This window comes from Carassius carassius, chromosome 35 (genome assembly GCF_963082965.1).
Source record: "Carassius carassius chromosome 35, fCarCar2.1, whole genome shotgun sequence".
Classification (NCBI taxonomy): Eukaryota; Metazoa; Chordata; class Actinopteri; order Cypriniformes; family Cyprinidae; genus Carassius; species Carassius carassius.
The window spans coordinates 22574251-22600023 of record NC_081789.1 but is presented as its reverse complement, the minus strand read 5'-3'; the positions used below and the strand labels follow the sequence as shown (position 1 = coordinate 22600023).

The window sequence follows — 25773 nt, the reverse complement described above, 5'->3', positions numbered from 1 at the left end:
GCATCTTTATAGATTGAGATCTGAGCACCATTCCTCAGTGTCTTTAGCTGTAAGTGCATTTTGCTAAAATTAAAACATGGCGGGTAAAAAGCTGTCACATGCTATCCATAGATTTAAATCAAACATACATGCATGACTTTCTATATAGAAACTGCAAACGATCAGGCACATTAATGTGATCAATATGATATTGTGCACTAGACAGATTTTATGAAGAAATGGCTTTGACAGGCAATGGTTAACAAAAATCATATACAAATATAAGAATGATAATGACACAAAAATATTATTGAGATAATGCAGACTGTAAACAATTTTGTAAGTAAGTGGGAATGACACTGGAGATTAAAAAAAAATGCCTTCATACCATTGCTGTATTCGGTCATCTCACCTGCAACACTAACAAGGTTGACATTAAACAGAACAAAACATGAATACATATTAAATGATTTTTAAAAAGTAAACAAACAAATAACTGAAATTTAAACCAACACAAATGTATCAAGTGGCACTGTATGTCTCTTTAAGAAGGCCTAAAGTTAGATGAGCAGGTTGATGATGTCCAGCTGTGGAGTTCAGTTCTGTGTCGGCCCGGTTTGAGCTTCCACTGGAGTGTTTGATGTCGGAGGCGGGAGCTTCATCATTTTAAAGAAGTTGACGACCTGACCAGGAACCTCGGCCAGAACACACTTGGAGAGCTCTTCTTTAGGAGACTACAGAGAGAGAGAGAAACATTAGTCATCGTATTTCTGACTTCGAGCAGTACAAGGTCAGAGATGGTGAGAGGGGTTAAGCATCATAGTGTTAGTTACAAGTGCAGACAACATAAACCATACTCTGCGATCATGTCATATTATATCAGCTATCGATTAGCCAATATTAAACTATTACAATATTATGACTATTTGGACTTGAGTACTTGATCAAATGACACTTTTGGCATTTATATTGCCAATAATTTTTAGATAATATAATTTCATAATAATATAGATTAAATAATTTATATCATTTACATTAAATAATTCATTTAATAATGATACAATTATTCAGCAAAAATATGTATAATATTTTTTAGGCTGTTATGGTTTGTGACAGTAGCAATTTTATTATTAAAGTAGTATTATATTTATATCATATTTATTCATATTTTGAGTTTTAGTATTTCTGTTATGCACACTTATCATCTTTATGCCCTGCTGTAAATTTTGACAAGACGATGAAAAACAATAGAATGCAATACAATGTAATATATGCAATATAATGTAATATAATATAATGTTATGAACATTTTTAAACAAAGTTATGGTTTGGCACAGTAGCATTTTTATTATTTATATACGGTAGTATTATATTTATATCATACTGTATTTATTATATTAACATTTTGAATTAGCATTTATTCTTTTAGTTTTAGTTTTAATTTGAGTATTTCTTCATGCACTCATTTATTTTTCCTTTTTGCTTAAATTGAAATTATTTTTATTTCAGTTTTAGTAACTAGCACTTATTTTAATTAGTTGCCATTACAAAATTCAGTGGTTGTTTTTTTTATTTTTCTTTAGCTTCATTTTTTAAATGAACAGTTTTTAATAGAATTACTTTCTTGTTATAGTAAGCAATAACAACACTGGTTAGGGATTCATTCAAATCAATAACTCCAAGTATAAGCCTATATAAACCATTAAACCAAAACATAGTTTAAAATTGTATAAATAGACATGGATTTGTTTTTCCAATTATGAAAGTTGCCACAGAAACGACTACTTTCAGAGTCCAAGGACTTCAGTTTCGTAATTCAGATATGACATGAATGCAGCATAAAATCATCAAGCTTTAGGAAAACCTGCTGTTTTGAGTTTGATCATCATTGAACATTCCTTTCCCTCAGTTTGTGGCAAATACAGCATCAATGACTACTAATCCTGCATTAGCAATGGCTGCTTTCAATAAAGCAGATGAATATGACTGCTGTAACAAGCGTTAATATGTAATAAATAATTCAGACAGGCGCATGACAGGGGGTCAGGTGCAGATAAAGAAGAGAGCCCTACATGTCCATGCCTATGATTGTTTTGGCTCGTGTGGAGGCGACAGGTTTATATATCTGAAGTAGGACGTGACTTGTTGTGGTAATTCTGCCAGTACACATTGGGCAAGCATTTCCCTGGGCGCCTGAAATGAAATGAACACAAAGGCACAGGTGAGATGCTCCAAGCCATAACATGTGGTAGATATATGGGACTAAAACATTATAAATATAAATTTGTGTTGTGTTCGGCTTTGCTCAGTGTCTACTGGCATAAACAATTATGAAAAGGGTTGGGAACAAAAAAGAAAAAAGTTTTGCATGTTCATTAAGGCTCATTCACACCAAGGGAGATAACTACGTAAGAGTCCACATAAACGTACACCCTTTACGAACAGATGCATACTGAACACAGTTAACACCAAAACCGAATTTATACGGCAATCATAAACCAAGATCAGATCTTAGAAAGCACCTAGAGCTGCAAGAGCCCCCAAAAGGAAAAAGCCAAAGCAAGAGCAAGCCCAAATTAGCTGTCTACTAAACTCCTCAGACTGGTTTTTCACTCACGTTTAAGAACTTTCTGAAGGGCACAAACTGCACAATGTCACGTACGGCCGGTTCTCCCGTGACAGACCTCAGTCGCCCATCATCTCCGTCCAGAATCTCCATATCTGTGAAGTCGGCTTTGCCTACGCCCACAATGATGATTGACATGGGCAAGCGGGAGGCGGCCACTATAGCTCCACGCGTCTGGTCCATGTCTGTGATCACTCCGTCCGTGATGATCAGCAGGACAAAGTATTGCTGAAACAGATAGAGGGCGGAGTCAGAAAGACATAAAGCGTCAGGGCATAAAATAATTGTGTTTGGGTTGAATCTCACCGACGCTGTCTTCTGCTGTAAAGCCTGCTGTGCGAAACTAGCCATGTGGTTAATAATGGGAGCGAAGTTCGTAGGCCCGTAAAGTTTGACCTGAGGAAGGCATATCCTGTAGGCCTCCACCACACCCTCCACACCTACAGGAAGAGAAATACAACCTGCTGTTTATACACATCATTTCCTGTCAAGTCCAGCAGGTTGAAGTCTGATATTGTAACATACCAGCACAGAACGGATTTGCGGGATTGAAGTTGAGAGGGAACTCATGAGACACCTGAAAAAAAAAAAAAAACCTTTAGTAAACTGAGGCCTCTGGGAGTTTGTCACGGCAACAGCAGCAGATGTAATTTCATTTACCTGCCATGAAGGAGGAATCTGGGCGCCAAATCCAAACGCAGGAAACATTTTGTCACTACAGGATAAGAAAGAAAGAATTAGAACTATGGGTTTTTTCTTTGAAAGTATGATGAATAAATATATTGCTGGTGTCCTTGTACCTGTCATAGTCCTGGACCACGAGCCCAACTGACCAGATGGCTGAGAGATATTCATTCACTCCTTGAGGACTGATGTAATGTAAAGAATCGGGTGACCTGGGGTCACCATTTGACCCTGTGAAGTCTATGCCCACCTGGAAGAAAGATGTGAAGCACATGGGATGACACGAGTTACCATCCTTCAGCATGATGTTTTTATAAATAATGCGTTCATATTATTTTATAATATATATTATAACATGTTGTTCCAACAAACAGTAAATTAATTTAATTTATAGAGACATAATATATACAAATATAATTCAAATTAATCATATAAAAATTATTTATATTAAAATATAAAAATGCATTTATTATTGGCTAATATTATTGATTTTTTATAAAAATGAACTGATCTAGCTTTTAAAAAAAAATATATATATATATGATAAAATATTACTACAACATGGAATTTACATAATATAACATAATATGCTTTATCTGCAAATATAATTCTACACAAATATGTGTCTTTTTATCTATACTAAATTATATTATAAATTATAATATACTATAAATTACTTATATTGTTTTTATTTAGTATGATTTATTTTTATAAAAATATTTCTTTTTATTTATAATATTAAATTTAGAATTCTTTTTTTAAGATTTAACATATTGCTCCAACATGAAGGAATTTATTTATTTTATAGATACATAATACATGCAATATTATTATGATAAACAAAAAAATAGAAAAATGAAGTCAGCATTTTGAGATATAATAGACTATATACTTAATTATATTTGACTTGTTACTTATTAGTGATGTCTTAAATATTTAATGTGTCTTATGAAACAAGTTATGACAGCCACTGTGTAAATTATTATGTTTCAACAACAAATAGCAATTGTATCATTTAGAAGTTAATAAAAAAAAACGGCATTATGTGCAATTTACGTTTGCAAAGACTGAATGTTGGTTATCATAGTTAAAAATAATTGGGCTCTGTTGTTAACTGTAACCTTATAGTAGTATAATGTAAAAGGACTCCCTAAATTTTTTGTGAAAAAATAGTTAATGACTTACAGTGAAATTTATCTGGCAGCCTCCCATGATGTAGTCCAAAAAGGTGTATTCCCTGGTAATCTGAGACAGCAAACACAATCATGTCTAGAAATGTTTGCATTGGGTTTAATACTGAACGTTGAGAATAAAATCAGACGAGTGTGTTAATGTGACACAGTACCTGACAAACCTTCACACTCACGACTCCAGAGTTCTTATAATTTTTCTTCTTCTGTTTCTTTTTACTGTTTATGCACTCAAACTCTGCCTGCAGGATAAAATCAGCTTCCTTAGTTCAGAACCATTCAGAAATTCATCAGGTAATGAAATCAAAATTGCGTTGAGGATCATCTCACCGGAGCGCTGCGGGATGCCTCTTGCAGACGCTTCATATTGGTCTCAAAAATCCCTATCAAATCATGAGATCCATCGTTGTCATAATCGTAACATTCAACCTAGAGAGGGTTGAAAATACAGCATGAAGTGATCTGAAGGGAATGAGACTAGAGGGCAAAAGAGGTCATGCAAAAAGTGAAGAATGAAGAACCATAGCACAGGTCTATTGGTCTCTTCATTCAAAAATGAGTAAGACACCAGCAGAAAAGCACACCACACAGGACGTCTCTAAATGAACGAATAGATGAAAGATGTTGGATGCCCTGCCACTTTCCACATTTCATAAGGTAAGATATATGACGAAACCTGTTGTGAAAAAAATATTTTAGCACCCATGTGTTCTCTGAATCCTTCACTGAGAAATGCAGTCATTTGAAAAAAATAAAATGTTATTAACAGTATTTACATTAACTGTTTTGTGGAATGCAGAAGAAAATAAAAATATATCTTATTTTTCAAAAAGTTAAACATTTAAATAATTACCATAAATCATCATTCTTTTTCTTTAAATATGTAATACAAAATAAAATTTATAAGTAAAAAACTGTTTGATTACAATAAATTATATTCAATTTAAAAATTATTTTAACTGCATAATGTATATGTTATATAATCTTTGTTATACATTTACATCATGCTTTTACTGCTTATGTACATGTACATGTTTTTTTTTTCTTTTTCACAATGCTTTATCCAAAATAACAGGGTTTCATAGAAAGTCCCCCCAATTTCAGCCTTATTAATTCACCTTTCATTCATTACTTTTTGAAACTATTTGGTTAGGGTTTCTTTAACCTTTCAAATGAAATGGTCAGGTTTTAAAATTCACAGATTCAAATGCCACCGTTTCCTGTGAACAACCCTACAAGCTAAAGACTTCAACACGTGGAAGGGGTTGAAATGACCTCATTCAGGAAACAACAGTTGGACAGAATAGCTCTATACCGATCTATGAAGGACAAACTAGCAGCTATTCAGTGACACACACATACATTTGCAAATGAAACAGCCGTTCTGATGAAAAATACCTGCTCTTTTTCCGACAGTCACTTTTCCTTTAAGATGCTTTTGCAAGAAAAATCACAAAGTCAAGAACACTGATTGTAAGCCACCAAACACCCTCTGACTGACAAAGCAAAGCAAAGCCAGAGTTTTACAGCCTTTCTACGGTCAAGCCAGAACTATTACAGATTGGCCAGCCTTTTATATGACACTTGTGTCAGCAACAGAGAGCTTTTTAATGTTTTAATGTTTTAACAGCCAGTAAACACAGACTCTACCTTGATTGGTTTCTCCATGTCTCCTGCACAGAGAGACCGTAGAGGGATTTTAAAAGGCCTCCAGCAAGGATTCAAGTTATTCTTCACAACCTGGTATGAAAGATAACCATTAACATTCATAATAAACATTAACAACAACCATTCAGCGAGTTAATGCTCTGCATCTAAACGAACACACAGCACACGATGCACCTCAGTTCTGTGAGCAAGCTGCCAGCCTGTTTCCGTCTGCCTGTAAAATTCCAGGTAGGGGTCTGATTTTCCAAAGAAATCCTGCAAGGAAACCCAAATTTAGACACTGAATGCATTTTACAGTTTAAAAGTAAGGCAAATTCACAAACTCACATCTCATATCTTACCTTTTTGTCCAGTTTTCTGGCCTCCATCTCAAAATCCACTACTCTGTTGTCCTTGATTTCCTCCGCACTGATCTAAAGTGAATATAAATATAGTATTGTATATTGTATAACTGTTTTATTGAGTAAAGACATATTAAATTCTTTAAAAGGGACAGTTTTTTGAAAAGGTTTTTTTTTTTCTTTTTTTCTAATCATCAAAAGAATCCTGAAAAAAATTGCATCGCTGTTTCAACAAAAATATAAACTAGCACAAAAACATTGTACATTGATAATAATAATAATAATAATAAATGTGTCTTGAGCAGCAAATCAGCATATTAGAATAATTTCTGAAATACCATGTGACACTAAGGAATGGAGTAATGATGCTAAACAAAAATGCAGCTTTACATCACAGGAATAAATTACATTTTAAAATGTATTTTAAATAAAGCAGTTATTTTAAATTGTAATAATAGTTCACAATATTACTGATTTTACTGTATTTTTGACCAAATAAATGCAGGCTTGGTGAAAAAAAAGAGACTTCTCTGGAAAATCTGTATTATATGTTTAAAAAGTCCACCATCAATTATATCCACAATAAGCTGATGTTCTTTATCACAACAACTTTATGGAAAAATATTATTGTCTAGCAACCATATAGAGAGTAGATATGATGAAATATCATGGACATTCACCGTAATCATTCCCTTTCCTGCAGGTTTCTTGTTCTTCAGCACTAAAGGTCTCGTCAGCTTGCTACTGGAAACAATCTGCGTAGAAACACACACACACGCACGCACGCACACACACACACACACACACACACACCAGACAATGTCACAGAGGAAAAATGAGTTCAAAACATGGATGTTTAGGATCTTTGGTGGTCTTACCTGTCCCAACGAGCACTCGAACTCACCCAGGAAGTCGTCATCGCTCAAGTCAACGGTTTTATTGTCAATATCGTAAACGCTGAATCTGAGTTTCTGAACAACCTCAAAGTAGTAATCGACAACAAACTTCTTGGCAAATTTGGGGTTCAAGCAGTTCTTAACCCTCTCAGTGCGATCGACCTATGAAACAAAACATTCCCATTCCCAAACATGCCTAGGCATTCGCATAGATATCTGAACTATGTGCACAACAAGTGACCTGACCTCAAACCACTGGTTTCCCGATGTGTTCATGAGCAGGACACACAGCGGGTCAGATTTGGAGGTCACATCCATGTCCAGCAGGTTTTCACAGGAGATTGTCAGCTCCACCTTGGTCACACACGACGCAGCCATTGGACTGATCTGTTTACATGGAAACTTGGTGAAAACTTTTGGAAAAAAATAACAGCACTTTCTATGCCACAAACTGGTAGATAATCATAGGAACATTCCAGTGGTTTCTGTATTTCCCTTTGTGCTTGATAACATTGCATGTTGTGGCCTCTGTAACCACTATTTAAGCAGGCCAAACTGCAATATAGATATATATCACTGACTTAATTTCTTGGGGTTAGTTAATTGCACCTAGACATGTACTGGTTGAAAACACTGCGAAAGAGCTAGTTTTAGTTTCCCACGCTACTTATCTGTTTAATTAGCCTAACTTGTCAGAACACATTCTGATTGAATCAGACCGGTTCTGTATTTAAAGAATGACAATGTGTTTAATTTAGAATCAATAATGGATTTATTAACTTTCGCTGATGTTGCTTCATTTTAAATAGTTGTTTATGATGAACTAATAATAGTGGCTTGCATTCGCTCTGCTCAAATAAATTCATAGCAGACTCTGATTTAGCTCATATCTCATTTGTACTCTGTACAGTCTATACTATATTCATTGGTACTCCATAATGTTGTTTGTTTGTTTTGTTTTTTCAAAGCCCATTTAATTTTAATGAACAATTGGAAACAACACTATTTCGCAAATCTTAAGTCAACTTGCAACTAGTTGCAACCTAACTGTTCACACAGATTACTAAAGTCTCTCGTCAGCAAATAGTTATACTTTGTACTATGCATATTATCACAATGAAATAATATTTTAGTGTATAATCTTACTTTAAGAGTGAATTATATAGTAGTGTGACTGGTAAGTGGTGTTTTCATACAGAAGGGTGTGTGTGCTTGAGCAGAATGAGCTGTAGGCTACAGTAACTCAGACAGAAAGCTTGAGCATGAGAAGGTGTGTGAGGAGTCACTGTGCCATTCTCTGTGGGAGGAACAATCGAGGCTCTTGAATGGAAAACTTGACTTAATATCAGTGCTGTCATTACATGTCAGATCTCACCACTGATTATAGATTTCTAAGACGTTTTATAGGCGGTTAAGGCATTTATTTAAATTATTTATCCATAATGAAAGTAGGGTAGTATCAAATGGTAATAGATCATAAGTTTTCCTGTAAAATTTGCAACACATGACCATCATATTTGTGTATGTAACGTTACATAAGCTCCAAGGTACTTCCCAGACTAACTGGTTCATATCCAAAAGAAACATGGTATTACCCTGGTAGTGTTATTACTAGCATTAAGCTACGCAGAAACATATTCACTTAAATTACGAAAAAAAGAAAAAAAAGAAAATATGTACAATCAAACAAAAATAGGAAAACGTTCTGCTTCTCAAATATATCAACATTCATTGTGTCCACTAATAAATCTAGCCTACATGCTATAAAAACCTTTTTTCTTTTGCATTTATGAAACACGGAACGTATCTTTATTTACCATGACGTCAATCTGCTATGACGTTACACTCATATAACTATGAAAATCAGCTACAGCAACACTGTAAGTTAAGGGTTTACATTTTATGCCGTTAAAAGTAACGTTATGAAGATCTTACCTTGAGTCGTTAGTAGTTGGTGTCTGACTGCGTAACTGTGTTACTAGTTTCGGTTTAGTTTGGTTTATTTTCCTGGCGTTCAGTCTCCTCAGTCTCCTCGACGTTGGGAAGCTTGCTGTTTTAAATATTGTTAGAAACAACAACAGAGTTCCTAAAATCTAATGTAACACGTCTGTTTTGATCCGTTCTTGAGGGTGTCAGACAGTTGCGTCGCCCCTCTCTGATGGTATACTGCGCATGCGCAGTCGATTAGGAAACTACTCTGCAGCTAGTAGGAGTGTCTCTACACACAGATACAACGGTTGTTTGTTTTTGGCTGTGAAAATGTATCCGTAAAAGTTGCCTTGGACATTTCGAAATTATTTGTTAAATTCCAATACTTCAATGAACATATGGTCAGTCTGAATAATTTTTTTCATGTTTTATGTTTTAATAACCGGGCTTGCTTTGTGCCTCTTGAGTAATCTTAAGAAATCCAAATACACTATTTCATGTGCTAAAATGCTAAGACGTTATTATTATATTAGTCCAAATGTCTTTAAAGTGATCATGGAATACACAGAGAACATTTAAAAGTAATTCTGTACTACAAAGAAGAAGAGGAAGTTAGAGTGATTGATAACTGCACTGTAAAACATTTCCAAACACAGATATCTCCACATAAAAATCAACAACAATTACAACAGTCACCCATTAGAGATCTAGATAAATTTATTTAAACAAAAGCTGAAGACAAACATAAAACTGTGCTGATAGTCTAAATGGAAACGCTGAAAGACTGTAGCCTACTACTTGAAAAAAATACCAGGAAGGATTCAAGAATATATTTATTAAAAACTATTTTTTCATTTTTGTTATAATATTTGCTGTATTTATTTAAATTTTTTGAACTGAACTTTGGACTAATATGCTATAAACACAAAAACACTTCATCTATACAACACAAATCTGTTTATCCTATATTTATTACAGTAAGTATATACAGTAGCTATATTCATATCAGTTTTGGAGCTGGTGTGTTTGTGAATTACTCATATAAGCTGTCCTTTGATATTAAATTAAATATTTCTCTTAAAGTAGATACAGTAAATATTTGAAAGATATGAAATCTTCAAAAAAGCCTAATGAGAATAGGCAGTGCTGGTCTACAGTTCAATTTTCGCAGAAGATATAAAACACACACATCACAACAATATTTTACAGTAAAACAGAATCAAAACAGATAGCAGCGGTCTAGTGTGCCACTAAATTGAATTGGACTTTCCAGTGCACATTTGCCTTAGACTGTCCAGCTCTTCTGTCATTTTCTGCTTCTGGTTTTCAATGATGGCGATGCGCATCTCTAAGCTCCGCACATAGTCCTTCTTCCTGCGTCTGTACTCTTTGGCCGCCGTCCTGCAAAAGCATAAGCAACACGGGCAACACACCACATTGGCTCTGGAGCGCTCGGGCCTCCAGCATACACACATGCACACATCACCATCTTCGCACACAGGACAACACAACCATGCAGCTGTCACCTTATCCGATTATTATAACGAGCGGAGGCTAGACATTACATGAAAAGCGCGTTTGCTCTGTAAACCGTATAGTCTTTCTTGTTTTGGTTTGCAAAGGACTGTTGTTATTCAGTTTTGTTACAGTATAGGTCTTTAAGAGCCTTTAGTTCTTCAATCAATGTCTTGTTTTGTTTTTCAAGCACGGCGACTCGGTTCTCGAGACATTTGACATATTCTTTCTTCTTCCGCCGACATTCCCGGGCGGCTTCCCTGGAAGCAACAACAGAGAAGCTCTGTGAGCGTGAATACTGTAAATCTTACATTGTGTTTCACTTCATGCAAGTCACAACTGCAGTGCATCTTCGTAGCAAGCTTGTAAAAGCAAGTCCAAACTGGGAAAACTTGAGTTGTGAATGAGTGGTTTTTTAGTTGCATGTATAACGCAAATGATTCCACAGGCTTGGTTTTTCCATTCTAAGCATCACCATGAAACAAAGAAAGCTTTTAGCACATGCTCCACACACTGAGACATCATCAAGCACGATGCAGTGATACGCTACAAGCAAAGAATTACAAGCCTTTGACCTCATCAGAAGTTGAAAGCAGACGAATCGATGCAGCGTAAGAACATGTAAGGCCTCAGGTGCTGAAAGAACTGAAGAAAAGACCAAGCAACACACCAAGATGGACTGCAATGAGCTGCTATAAAGATTTTGTGCTCTGATTTTGTACAGAATGCAGTGGTAATTCTGGAATGGGGAAGGGCAGCTGGACATTACAGTACCTGTTTTTCATCAGTCGGAGTTCCCTCTTACGTGATGCTTCCTCAGTCAGCTGCTGAGGGCTTGGCAGAGAGCCGGGTGAGCCATCCATTGCCTGGGAAAGGCCAGATGCAGGAGAGGAAACCTGATACCCAGACATACCTCCAGTGGTGGCTGCAAAAACACACCAACACATTAGTTAACAGAGGAACAGTTCCCAATATTTTCAAAGACATAATTTTACATAAAATTGGCTGCATATTTTGTGTTTCGGTTACAGATAACAAGGATTTTTCTGCCCACCCAACCAGGTCAGCAGTTCAGATTTCGTTAACACAAAAATATTTAAATATTTATAATTTCCAATAAATTGTACAGTAAATTTTCTTTACAAAAGGATAAAACTATTTAATCAACTAGCACAAAACTCTCTCACAATGATCCCAGGTCATCATTTTTGTAAGCCCCAACCTAATCAGTGAGAGGAAGTGTGATATTGCAGTTAATGTTTAGGCTGTTTAGCGAGTTATAGTCAAATAGTGCCAATATCTTAAGTAAGTAAGTAAGGATTAAAAGAAAGAAAGAAGAGAAAAGAAAAGAGTAGAGTTAACATTATACTACAACAAGAACAACTAATTATTTTTAGAACATTTTCTATTTCCCATAACATGCACTACAAAGTTCCAGATTGTCGAGAATGAGTGAAAACCCTGGCAGTTTCCAATAAACATGTCATGACGCAAAGATGAATGACTTAATGACTTTGACATTTAACTACTGAAAATAGTATTTGTCTTATAATATTTTCTTTTTCTGTATTGAAGTACCAGCCTGGAATTTTGAGATTAATTTCCAGGCCCAGGTATTTTGGACTGAGCCCCAATATGAACGTATAAAAGCAATTTTATGTTTATTGTTATTTGAGACATACTAACACTTCTGGCAAACTAAATTTTTGAAAAATTACACTCTGAAATGGAGTTTGTTCAAATCCACCACATAACACAAATCCACACGTCACAAGCAAAGTGGTGGTGACATTTAGATGTCATTGTGGTTGAGAGTCAGAAAACATAAAATCGGAGTGGTTAATCTAAAATTACATTGATGTTTATTTCAAATTTCAAATAAGAATTTATCCAAATGCATATGCATAAATATAATAGAAATAGAATTAAATTAAACAGACTGAAAAAGATTATACTGACAGAGAGTTCATTCTGAAGTCTGATGAAGTCATGAGTCCATGAATATAACCATATTACTAAACAGGCCTAAAGATAAACTGAATCAAATGTCTGCAAGGACCAAAGGCGGTGAATTAATACCCACTGGAGATCAGCAAACACATTGTGTGACCTCTGAGTATTGTCAAAGTGCTAGATTATACACAGATCTACTCGTAGTGTGGTTGTAAACTGGTTTGCTTACCAAAAAGAGCTCAAACCTACATTATTTGTGCAGGGTGTAATGCTCTTATGAAAACAAAGTGATTCAATTTCCTCTAGTAGCAACCAACTATGTGCTCACAGTAACAAAACAAAAAAAAACACGTTTGATATCTTGTCATTGAAACAAGTAAATTAATTTAAAAAAGATCATGAACAATGGAGAAAAACAAGCACAGCCACATTTCTTTACATGTGTCTGATTTTCTTTGTCTCTGGGGAGACTGCAGCATATTATAAGAGATGATTAATCTGGTAGTCTTGTTCTCGCAAAAGGAGCTGCCTGTAATCACAGCATGACTCTGAACTGACGTCAATGTACATCTTATTTGCCGTTCAGCATTTACATTTCCCTGCTGGTGTCCAATTCCAGGAAACAGCATGACGTCAGCTGCTCTGTGAGTGGGCAGCGCATTCACGCGTTTCAAAGAGAGAGAGAGAGCGAGAGAGAGAGAGAGAGAGAGAGAGCGACAGAGGTGCTGAAAGAAACGAGTGAGAGCTACAGAGGAACTCAACAGGAAGCAAAAATGTGAACATTTCATTCTTTCAGCCTGTTGCATGCTTCAGAGATGACTCATAACAATATAACAAGAGAACAAATTTGATTCAAATCATATATAGTTTTCTCATTTCAATCTCTGTGTTCCTCTACCAAAACTTCAAAGTTTTGTTTGAGCATTTGTAAATTTTGTTTGTCCGTTCATGTTCCCTGAACACAGTCAGTTGAAATTACAATGACCCAGTCAATTTCAAACACAACCAAACTAAACTGAGACATTTAAAATGTAATGTTTAAGACAAGTTCCCAATGTTAAACATGCTGAAAACCACATAAGAGCCACAGAAAACAGCGGACATACCTGATTCTGTCTCATCTCCAGTCACAGCCATGTATAGTGAGCTGAAAGCCTTTCTTTCTCTCTCTGCTGTCAGCATGCAATGCTTCCTAAACCACAAGCTAACTGTGCAGTCACTTTCAGGGCCATTGACATCACTATGACATCATTAGCCTCCTGATGTCAGTAACGCAGTGGCTAGCGGAGCCAGCCCTCCCTCTCTCCACCCCCCTCTGCCGTCATTCACACATCAGACAGAGAGCCAGACCAAAGCAGACTAGAGAAGGCAGTTTTTTATGCTTAAAAGCTGTTTATGTAAAGGACTGTCCTTAGATTTTCTTTTCAATTCAATTTCAACAAAAAGAAGAGTCTTATAGTCTTTATAGTCTTAAAATGTATAAATAAATGAGCTTCCAGATTGATAAACAAATGTCAGGAACATATACAGATCACTTCTAACCATTCAAAATGTTTTTTTAATACCAATTAATATTTTCATCAAAGAATCCTGAAATAAAAAGGAATCACACTTTCCATAAAAATATTAAGTGGTGCAACTGTTTCCAACATTAATAATAAGAAGACATGTTTATTGAATGATTTCTGATGGATCATGTGACAATGAAGACTAGAGTAATTATGCTGAAAAATGAGCTTTGCATCATAGGAATTATTTACATTTTAGAATATAGTCATACAGAAAAAGTTTTTTTTATTTAATTTATTAATTATTTAAATGTAATTATTAATATTACAATATTACAGTGTTACTGTATTTTTTTTTTTTTTTTTAGGAACACTAAGGTTTTGCATTTTGCACATTTTCTTCACCAGAATTCCTATACTTCAATGAACAAACATCTCTTATCATGAAGACAATGTCAAATGCAAACTAAAATAATCATACTGGTTCTAATATCTTATTTTGGGGCAAAAAGTGGCCAAGACATGTTCTAATAATTCCCCATGTGCTTATTTATACATCTACGGTGTACATTATATGGTATTATTTAAAACGAAAGTATAATCCAAATGAATAACTTCAAATCCAAATGGTGATATCATTACCTTGGCCCTTATCTTCAGACACAATGTAAGTGCCATTGCTGGAGTGGACAGCATACTGCATTATGGGAGACCCAGGCCAGGAGGTGAAGGTATCATATCTCTGCTGGCAGGGGATAAACTGGACACCGCCACTCTGGTTGACAGAGACTTTTGAACAACAAAACAAAAGTCATATGAGGACAAGCCTGTGCACATCATACTTTTGATTTGTCAGAGACAAAAATGTTTATAAAGTTTGGTTTCACCTACAGTGGCCGCAAAAATTATTTCACAAAAAGTGGTTTGCTAAGCTTTAAATGTCAAAACAACAGAAATATTATTCAAAATTACACAAAATGTATTTGAACGCCTTATTTGTAAAACACCAGTGAAACTCAAGGCAAAATTGCTTAAAGAAATCAAAGATAAAGTCAAAAAAGGCTCTGAAAAGTAATGTTAGTTTAGTATCATTTATGTGGGGATGCCATTTGGCTTGATATATTGTTTTAGAATGCAATGGCATTGATACATCATTAAGAATGACTTGAGAATACACAAGCATCTAAATAGTTTTTGAGGCCACATGTGAAACATGTATTTGAAACATCTCACTGAAAGGGCCTGCATTGTTATTGTTGAAAATATTTCTGGCGGATGTCTCAACATCCAACTTCTGTTTTGCATCTTCATCGTTTGGAGAGTCACCAAGATGTGTACTGGTTGAAGAGTCAGGTAGAACCACTTTTGTGTTCTCCTCTTTGCAATTTACTAATGGTGACTGAGAAAAAATCAAAAGACAGTTTTTGATTATTACAAGAATAGCTCACCAAAAAAAATGTTTGCTGAAAATGTATTTACCCTCAGGTATTCCAAGATTTAGATGAGTTTGAAATTTAGCACAACTTGCTCACCACTAGATCCTCTGCAGTGAATGGGTGCTGTCAAAATGAGAATCCAAACAGCTGATAAAATCATCACAATAATACACAAGAAATCCACACAACTCCAGTCCATCCATTAACATCTTTTGAAGTGAAAAGCTGCGTGGTTGTTAGAAACAAATCCACTGCCTTGAGTTGTTTTGTAGATTATTTTGTTTGTATCGGCTGTTTGGGCTCTCATTCTGATGGCACCCATTCTCTGCAGAGGATCCATTGGTGAGCAAGTGATGCTTAATTTCTCCAGTTCTTTTGATTAAACTTATCTACACTTTGGATGGCCAGGGGGTGAGAACATTTACTTCAATATATCACTTTTCCTTCAATATATCCCTGAGTTCTAAACCCACCAGATAGGCTTAGCCTACATTTACAAGGAAGACCTTCTGATGATCTTGTGATGAATTCCTACAGTGAGGTTTAGATCACACACACACACGATTTTACAAAGCACACAAGGTAATTCCTACGCTTTTTTCCACATGCCACCTACATGCGTGACCAGATCACACACGTCTGAACTATACAGTCTATGGTCTGAACCCACACGGTCTTACTCTGTCACCCTGAGGCACCACATTATTGTACAAATCACTGAAGCTGTTCAACTGAGTTTTAATGGGTACCCCTGTGACCAGAGGCAGTGTGTTTCTGACCCATTTTATCTTATAAATATTATCAGTAAAGACAGTGGCATGTAAGACAATAGTAAACTTTACCTGTTCATATTCTACAGACTGAGTCATTGGTTGACTTGCATCACCTGCATCCATTCTGTTCTACACTAAAAAAATAAATAAATAAAAAGTAATAAAATCCCTGTCATACACTCTTTTTAATAATAATAATGTGAATTGTATTTATGCATATAACGCATTATTATAATATATTATAAAACAAGCAGCGAGATTTAGCCTAAATTAAGCTGTCTATCAATTGAGCTACACATAGATATTTAAATCATCTAAATAATTAATATATATTTAATGTTTAAAATGGCTAAGTTTCCAAACAAATTGTGTGTTGGAATATCGTTTTTCAATAATATAATTAACTTAACTTAGTTCTCTCACAAAAACAAACACGAAATGTGATCTAATGCTTTAAAAGAACTCAAGGGACAGCAAAGTTAACGTATTCATTGAATGTGGACACTAATATTGTCTTTTTAATCAGTTTCCTACCTTATTTTTTTAGGAGAAAGGGTGTTTAAAATGTAATTTGACCGAGTACAGTCGTCGAGTACACGATGAGGCAAGCGGTTAGATTTGTAACGGTCAATTTACTAATGAGCGCGAGCGAGCGCTTAAGCTGCATTCAATGCAAACTGACTCGCGCATTGTATGAAAACAAAATAACCTGTAGTCATACTACGTTTTTGGGAATTTAAACTGTTATTTTAACTGTTATTATATGTTATCTTCTTAAACAACATCCATGGTTAGGACGTCAAAGAAATTATTAATTTAGCGACATCCAGTGATTTAAGGGGGGATTTATATTGCTGCCACTGTACCTATGAAAATTAAATCAGAAAGGTAATCCAGAATGTAATTACATGTATTTAAGCCTATATAACTTTTAAATTAGTAAAAACAAAGACATTGTGGAATGGGCTTTTGTCATTTCTTGCACTTACAGTTTCATGACCTCTCCATTTATGATTACTAGATTATTTTTCAAATTCTTAAAATTTCAGATGGATTTGTTAGTAAAAGAGTTGGTTCTCCATGACAGTTGGAACCTAAAGTTAAGACAGTGTCCTTAAACAGTGTATATCAAAAATTAAACCAGAAAACCCCTTATTATTGAATTTATTTTTTGGTCTTCCTTGAAAATACAAAAAACCACATTAAACATTACAAAACATTCTTTAAACGAAGTGACATAGGCGATGTATAAAGTAATAAGACAATAGAATTCAGTCAGTTACGGTGTAATTTTGAGGTAACAAGCGATGTTTGGGTCAATAATAATTAAATGTAACCAGTAGTGTTATCAAATCAACTCAATTGAGTTTCCTTTTTCTTTTCTTTTTTTACCACTTCAACAATTTATAATGTCACAGCTCGCCACAATTTCAATGTTAATCTTTCAAACAGACTTTTAAAAGTTAAGAAAACCAAACCAGAGGTACACAAATGAGTTTGCATGCTCTCAGCACCAATACAGCTCAATCAATCAATTTATGTACACTCACAGGCAATTAGTGCAACAATTAACTGTAGCGAGAGCATGTAGAGTGATAAAAACTTATCAACTAAAAACAGGCATATGAAGCGCAGTCACAAACCCTAAGGGCCCGTCTTCCCATCAGGCCACAGCAGCATCAAACACACCATCACCCAGAGAAGACGAACCATGCCTGAAGCTACAAATACCCAAATTAAAACCAGGAAAACAACAAAAATTTCGCTTTTTAAATGCTAACGTTATTAATATTTTGTATGAAATAACAATTAAGACAATGCATTTAATATACAGTTGTTTTTCCCCATCCCTTTGGATTTCTGCTTGAGATAACTGCTGATGGTTTTGCATCTGTCATAGCTGGTAGAATGAGCTAGGGCTGTTGTTTTCTTATTGTTTCTTTTTTCCTATTTTAAATATATACATGCATTCAATAGGTATTCCAATTTAAAAAAATTCCAACTCCCTTCCGGTTTCACCAATTAAAGAGTTAGCTAAAAACTGCAAGACAGTCCACACAACACAATTGAGCATGAAGAGCTTGTCTGGTCTTCGGCCGTGAGATATGTTGTAGAATGAGTGAAGGATGGGAAGTAGTAATGGAGCCGGACTGGGAAGATACTCTTTCCTTTCGTCTGCCAACTGGAGTCGGATTCACATTATGTTTGGAAGGAAGAGCAACTGGCTGATAACACTTGTAGTGTCAGCTCCAGTTGTAAAAATACTGGACTGTGAGAATGCATATCTACCATCTTTTGACCTGAAGACAACAAAAAGACAATTATTTCACACAGGGACCAACAACATCAGATTATTTTTTGAGTATAAAGACAGTAAAGATGCAGTCATATAGTGTAGTGATGCATGAAATCGCTTTCAAACCCAGGATCTTTTTTGTCAGTCAATGTAGCAAATTTATGTGACCAACTGAACCCAACGAAAAATCTGCATGGGTAAATGTACCACCAAAATTTTCTATATTAATAGAATAGCTTCTGCTATCAATATAATCATTTCTATGTCCACGGCATACATTTAATAATGCATGAAGTCACATTTAAACCAAGCATTTTCAGCAAATTTATAAAATCATCCCTAATCGTAATCTACAAGAGGAAATCTTTTGTGGGCGCAAATGTTCTATTGTCAAAATTGTTATGACATATAAAGTAACTTTTGAACCAAACATCTTTCTGCCAGTCAATGCAGTAAATTTGCGTGACCTACTAAGGCCATGTCCACACGTACATGGGTATTTTTATAATCAAGAGTTTTTCCTTCTTTTTCAAAAAAATATCCGTCCACATAAAAACACAAAAGCATGCTATGAAGCACTGTCAGGAGCATGCCAAGCCAACAGGTGGCGATATAATCTCAATCGTAAAGCCATGTTGGTCAATCATAAGCCTGAAAAAGTCTCCAGTAGGCGGAGATAACAGCACATGCTCTGACTTCACAAGCCAAAATCTCCAGGTTTCACAGTCTCCACGATAACACTTCAACCGGAGTTTTTGAAAATTTTCACCCTGGCAAAAATGTTCGGTTTCAGTAACCTGGTGCTGCGTTTGCATGTGGACGGATGGCCAAACCGCATAAAATAAATCTGCGGTTTTGAAAATACCCGTGTTTGTGTGGATAGGGCCTAATGCTGCGTGCCAGGCAGGTTTTTGAGCTCGCAAGTCACGAATTCAGACTACAAGTCACGACTTTGTAGCGTTACAGTCACGCCAAACTGCTTAAGCGCAAGGAATTGTAGTTAGATTATTAATTTTATTGCAACGTTATATTGTCGTAAAGTCTATTTCTCACTGTGTACCACTTGCATAAACACCGCATTCGTACACAATATTATCTGTTGGAAAAACACAGGTTATGAGTTGCCTGGAACGCGGCATAAATCTGAAACTAAATCTGCACGGGTAGTAACGTATATAAACAAAATAATGTAGCGATGTATGAAGTCACTTGCAAACCACGCATCTTTCTGTCAGCAAATTTTCATGACCAATTAAACCGAATGCGAAATCTGCGTGAGGAAACCTTTCGTCCTCACATGAAATTCTCCAATGGGAATATTTCGTACACTCCTACTGACTAGATTTCGCCTGGGAAAATACACAAATTCACAACAGTAAATGTGACTGCACCTTAATAGCTGTCAAACGTGGGATTTGCACTTACAGTGTCGTGTTCACCATTGCGGGGGCACGTAACTGTAGGTGGGAGTGCCAGGCGGGCGGTACGTGGGCATTGAAGGGTGGGGCGCGACTGGGGTCGGAGAGTGAGTAGTTAATAATGTCCCTGAGGAGAAAAAAAAAAGAATTTTTACTATTTCCTCTTTACTGTTTAAATTTCTGTGGATTATTTGGATGAGACTCACCAGCTGACATCGCCATGGTGGTGCCTCCTACCATGCCCATGGTGACACCGTTAGGGCGGGGCGGGGGAATGGGAGGGGCATACATGGCTGCTGGCATACCATTGGGCTGGACCACCGTTGTATGATGAATGACATGCGGCGGCGCTGCGTAAAGGGGCTGTGTGTAGTAAGTGCCTTGCTGCTTGGGGAAAAACATCCAATATTTTAACAAAATGCAGGTGTGACATTATTTACACTTCATAACCTCCTGTTTTATGTTGCTTTACCTGTGCATAGGGGTTCTGCTGGGGGTAGGGACTTCTCACGGGGTAGACTGCAGCCGGGTAGGGGTTGGGTGATGAGGAATAGGGAGGTACAGCACCTGTTGTTGGGGAGCAGGACATTTTGAAAGGGGTCCCAGGAGCATAACCTGTAGAGATGACATTATATTTAAAGAAAAAAAAGAAAACTAAGCAATAATCTAATTTGCTAGTAAAAGCAATACTTATAAAAAAGTGAGCATCACATCAGAATTGACCTTGTGGAAAAAAAAAGGCTAGATAAAATCAGGTACAACCCTATATTTTTCATGAACATCTAGTTTTATCTAGAAATTTGCAAAATTCCAAAGGCAAAATAGGTAGTTAACGACATGTCAAGTTGGCTTTAAAGAAATATAAACACAAAAATGAAAATCCGGTCATTATTTACTCACCTTCATGTAGTTTAAAATCTGTATGACATGCTTTCTTCTGTGGATATTTTTAAGAATTTTGGTAATCAGACTGACCTCCAGAGTATGGACTAAAAATACAATTGAAGTAAATAGGAATCGAATATGTTTGGTTACCAACATTCTTCAAAATATCTTCTATTATGTTCTGCAGAAGAAAATAAAATGTCATACAGTTTTGGTACAACTTGAGGGCGAGTAATTATGTCAGAATTGCCATTTTTGGGTGGACTGTGCCTATAAAATATACTGATGAGTTCAGGCACAAAAATGTTGAAGGAAAATACTGAAAATTAAGAAAAACCTCAGGATACATTTCGTTAAGAAGATCCATGTAACAAAATCTCTGTTTTGGCTTCTTGGAAAATGAAAAACAGAGGAAAAAGAGAGACTGGGCTTCCCTTACCAGTGGGAAAGGCTGGATTAGCACCAGGGTACATGCCGGGGGAGTATGCTGGAGCTGCCGCTGCATAACCCATAGGAAATCCCGCTGTGCAAGAGAAAAAAAAAGAAAAAAAAATTCACAGCAATTAACAATAACAGCAAAGACGTTGTACTGGAACTTAATTGCGTATGGTGTGAAAACTCCAAATACTTCCTATTGATTGCATGCAAGTGAGTCAGAGCTCATCTCTGGTTACCTGGGTATCCTATTCCTTTAGGGTTGGCATAAGGAACCCCTGAAGATGCAGGGCTATAAACAGGGTTCATGATGTTTATCTTTCAGCACCTTTGAAGAATCGAGCAGAAGACAACATTACATTTAACTAAACAATGACCTATTACTGGCCAGTTGTATTGTGCATTGCTTTTCTTTGGAAAAATACAACTATATATTATGTATATTCATTTTTAATAGATCCTTAAACATGGCAAGTTTGTACTTGGTGCAAAAACAAACTAACTATAAAATATGGAAATGCATATTTGTTTATATACCAATAATAGATTTTTTTTTTTTAAATAAGCAGAAAACAATTTTGTCTGATTTGTCAAATGCTCTGCAGTTTTATTCGTCATGTGTAGCAGGTACTTTGTTATGAGTCCAACTATGACCTCAAGTCACCCTCTTCCAACACCTGTCAATCAAAATTGATGCGCAAGAACACAAAGCTGAAACTGCACTGCAGGAGATCAGCAACATCCAAAATTGCAAATCTTGTGTTACTCAATGATTTATCAAGAAAATTGTCAAGTTTACCAATAAGAATCCTTCAAGGTGCATGCTAGATGCAACGTATTTCTGCTCGTAATGGTTGAGTGCATCCGACTTATGAGATTTAAAGTGCAGTTTATGCATCAAAATATAATTCAATGCAATTGAGAAAAACAATCAGATGCAAAGCAAACGTATGGAAGCATATGGGTAGCAATATTCAATTTGGGATGTAATATGCAAAATGACAATGCAATATGTAAAATGACAATGCATTTCTGTATTTACATTTACATTTTCCAATACATTTGTGCAACGTTTGGTGCAAAATGAAAATTAAATTACATAATTTTCATATGCCATTTCATACACCAGTTTTAAAGTGTAACTAAACCCCTGGTCAGAGCATGACTCCACCCACTGACAATATTTGAAAAATGCTGAAAAGTGGGCAGATCACAGCGGAGATAGAGGGGATGAACCTAGGGCGGGGCTGAGCGAGTGCGGCGTGATCCTGAGACCCGCAGTGACGGATTGATTGACAGCTGCTGTCAGAGTCGCTAAAATGGAGAGTGACTGTAGTGACGCAAGTAGCTTTGCAACAAAGCGATAATTTGAAGTAGAGGACTTTTCTCCCCCACTTTTACCTGAAGTGGAGGGTGTCGAGGTGTCTGTTCATATCAATTCGAGCCGCTGGCTCAAACTGCGGTCTTAACTCCCGCACCGCGTCGCTTTTCAGCGCGAGCTGTGTGGAGAAGCCCATTTCCACCTCCATTGCGTTGGAGAAGCAATCCCGTGTAAAACGCAGTTTGCACACTCGAGCTCTAGGCGGGAACTTGCGGTCTTCCAGGCCAAATGCATGCAACCACTGGCGCTTAATTTTAAAGTCTGCTGGTAAACTATGCAGTCCAGCAGTGCTGTAGCAACCAGCAACACACCTCCGTACCATCCTGACCACTGTACTAAATACAGATAAATCTACGCTAACTTGAAGATCTAAATAACTATATAATTGCTATGCTAAATAGATGCTATATTAGTCTATCCTGGTCGTTACCAATACTCGCAATTCCAGCTCCTGACTCACTACAGTGATTTTGATGGTTTTATACTGCCAAGGGCGTGGTAGCTCGTACCAAGGGGCGTGGTGAGCTGGAAACTGCTTACGTCACCTGCCACCGCTTACGTCACTTGCCACCGCAACATCCAATAGGAAAAATCAACTGCAGTAGCCACCGTTCAACCTGAAGAGGGCAGCACTCACACGTTTTTACACCATATATTGTAGAATTAAAACACTTTATACTCAAATGTCAAAAAAGTTACTCGAATCAATGAACAGCACTAATAAAGCCCCATTCTTATAGATCATTAATTAAAAAAAGTTGGTTTAGGGTTTAGTTACTCTTTAATATGTAAAATGAATGCTAATTTTAATGCTTTATAAGTTGCAAAATTAAAATTAAAATGTATTACAGAAATGATTAGATATGTCTAACATGTTAAATAGGATTTTCACTTTTATCCAAAGAGAGACAACTATTTGCACTGTATTTATCAGTGGGACAATATTCATACAATACTAAAACCTAGAAATAATTTGCAGGCCTCAGCAGCACGAATTATGTGCCCAGCTACATCTGATTCGAATATTATGCTAATTAACAATGAGTGTACGTAGTTTCAGACATTACAGTGCTTCACTCGCACTGACTCTTATTCTGCCTGAAAGAATGAAAAGACCAAGCTGAAGGTGGGGCGATTCGACCAATCAGATGAAAAAAGCGTTTCCGCTCCGCCCACAAGTGCGAATTAGGGATGGGACGGTATGAAAATTTAATATCACGATTATAGTGACTAAAATTATCACGATTATCAATATTATCACGGTTTTGTTGAAACGAGATGAAAGTGTTCAAAAATAGTTGATGCTCACACTGAAAACATTTCAGCAAGTTTTATATTTAATAATCAACAAACAACTAATAAAACAGCAACTCTATGCACTTAATTTAAAGAAAGATTAAATTCTGTGGCATTTCCTTCCTTACAATGAAAAGTGTAGAAGCATAGAGCATAGAAAAGTCACTGACTTTCGCCATTCCTTCTCGAAAAAAAACAAAAAAAACATTGTGCGCTGCGCTTGCGTCAGACTGTTGCTGGCTGGACATGATTTAATAGTGAGTTATTAAAACCGCGATAATCAAACACGGTTTTAATGATAATTCATTTTTAAACGATATTACTAACCTTCAGCACATTTTATCACGGTTATCAATAAAACCGGTTATCGTCCCTAGTGCGAATGAAATATTGAAGCCATAAACCGAAATTATCAAAACGTACACGGGCCAACTGTCTTGTCCATGTTCTCTCACTAGAATCCTCTTCTTGAGATTTGAGTCTCTGACCTTCTGCAAGCCCTGCCTTGTTCACGCAGTGATTGACATGGCACGAGGGGGCGGACATGTGATCGGCTCGGAAAGCATTTTCAATGTGCACATTGAATTTTGCTACATTCATTGCGGGACATTGAATGAAAATGCAATCGTAAGTGTCTTGAATGTGAGTGTTAATGCATTTAAGAAAAATAGCATTTAAATGATAATTTTGCCACAGTTTTTGCTTGAACATGTTATACATATCTAATCATTTCTGTAATACATTTTCATTTTAATTTTGCAACTCATAAAGCGTTAAAATTAGTATTCATTTTACATATTAAAACTGGTGTATGAAATGGCATATGAAAATTATGTAATTTAATTTTCATTTTGCACCAAACGTTGCACAAATGTATTGGAAAATGTAAATGTAAATACAGAAATGCATTGCCATTTTACATATTGCATTGTCATTTTGCATATCACATCCCACATTGAATATTGCTACCCATATGCTTCCATACAAACGCGCATAAACACATTGCATTCAATGGATCGGGCTCCTCTGAAACACAATCAACGTTATGGCTTTCAATTAGCCTGAGGTCCCGATTGTAAACTGACTCTACCGGTCAGCCAATTAATATTTTACATGCATGGATAAAACAAGAGCTTTTTGCATCACTGCATACGACTATCGTGCTTTGTCGCTCAAACACATTATAATAATAGACGTGACATTGTGCACGCAGGATGCAGCGCAGCGGCTCGGTGTTACAGGCCAACAGCAGCATCTCGCATCCCACTTTATCCCATTCCCACTTTATCCCATTAAGGTTACATGTCCCACTCCTCCATCCATCCATCCCTCTGTTTTTTCCCAGAAAAAATCCCCCTCGGATGGGCAGCTAAAGCGATTCATCTCAACTGGACAGTGACTGTGGGTACCTACGGTCGCTTGGGTTTTTGTAGCGGGCGAATAATCCAGTTTTTCGCTCGTATCTGATGATGTTGTCTGTCTAGCGATATTGCGTCGGCTCGGCTGCAAACGCTACGCACGCACAACGAGCCCTAGCACCGTGCGTCACGTCCGCCTCTGCAGG

The 25773-nt window shown here is 36.3% G+C and overlaps 3 protein-coding genes across 14 annotated transcripts; all 3 read right to left on the bottom strand.

The window, feature by feature from the left end:
- Nucleotides 1-418: 418 nt before the first annotated feature.
- On the bottom strand, nt 419-9567 carry cpne3 (copine III). Of its 3 annotated transcripts, none has more exons than XM_059524983.1 (16): nt 9320-9567; nt 7631-7771; nt 7367-7546; nt 7169-7243; nt 6489-6560; nt 6322-6402; nt 6130-6219; nt 4810-4908; nt 4635-4721; nt 4475-4534; nt 3406-3539; nt 3266-3320; nt 3131-3182; nt 2912-3045; nt 2597-2833; nt 419-713 (listed from the first exon to the last, which is right to left on the bottom strand). In XM_059524983.1, exons 2-16 carry the CDS (start codon nt 7760-7762, stop codon nt 576-578), a joined length of 1626 nt encoding a protein of 541 aa, XP_059380966.1. In that variant the 5' UTR covers nt 7763-7771; nt 9320-9567; the 3' UTR covers nt 419-575. The 3 variants fall into 3 exon arrangements, with proteins under 3 accessions (XP_059380966.1, XP_059380965.1, XP_059380967.1); XM_059524984.1 differs by lacking the exon at nt 9320-9567 and adding an exon at nt 2052-2172 and having other exon boundaries at nt 575-713; nt 7631-8477; XM_059524982.1 differs by lacking the exon at nt 9320-9567 and having other exon boundaries at nt 7631-8479.
- A 445-nt stretch (nt 9568-10012) lies between these two features.
- On the bottom strand, nt 10013-17174 carry cremb (cAMP responsive element modulator b). Of its 4 annotated transcripts, none has more exons than XM_059524986.1 (6): nt 17033-17173; nt 16568-16622; nt 15523-15688; nt 14932-15078; nt 11603-11753; nt 10013-10714 (listed from the first exon to the last, which is right to left on the bottom strand). In XM_059524986.1, the coding sequence occupies exons 2-6, from the start codon at nt 16619-16621 to the stop codon at nt 10564-10566; spliced, it is 669 nt and encodes a 222-aa protein (XP_059380969.1). In that variant the 5' UTR covers nt 16622; nt 17033-17173; the 3' UTR covers nt 10013-10563. The 4 variants fall into 4 exon arrangements, with proteins under 4 accessions (XP_059380969.1, XP_059380971.1, XP_059380970.1 ...); XM_059524987.1 differs by having other exon boundaries at nt 10573-11088; nt 17033-17174; XM_059524988.1 differs by lacking the exons at nt 14932-15078; nt 15523-15688; nt 16568-16622; nt 17033-17173 and adding an exon at nt 13888-14044.
- An 815-nt stretch (nt 17175-17989) lies between these two features.
- On the bottom strand, nt 17990-25773 carry fam168b (family with sequence similarity 168 member B). Of its 7 annotated transcripts, none has more exons than XM_059524978.1 (8): nt 25619-25773; nt 22164-22209; nt 21772-21860; nt 21537-21620; nt 20685-20827; nt 20419-20599; nt 20220-20339; nt 17990-18798 (listed from the first exon to the last, which is right to left on the bottom strand). In XM_059524978.1, the coding sequence occupies exons 3-7, from the start codon at nt 21839-21841 to the stop codon at nt 20230-20232; spliced, it is 588 nt and encodes a 195-aa protein (XP_059380961.1). In that variant the 5' UTR covers nt 21842-21860; nt 22164-22209; nt 25619-25773; the 3' UTR covers nt 17990-18798; nt 20220-20229. The 7 variants fall into 7 exon arrangements, with proteins under 7 accessions (XP_059380961.1, XP_059380960.1, XP_059380959.1 ...); XM_059524977.1 differs by having other exon boundaries at nt 25623-25773; XM_059524976.1 differs by lacking the exon at nt 22164-22209.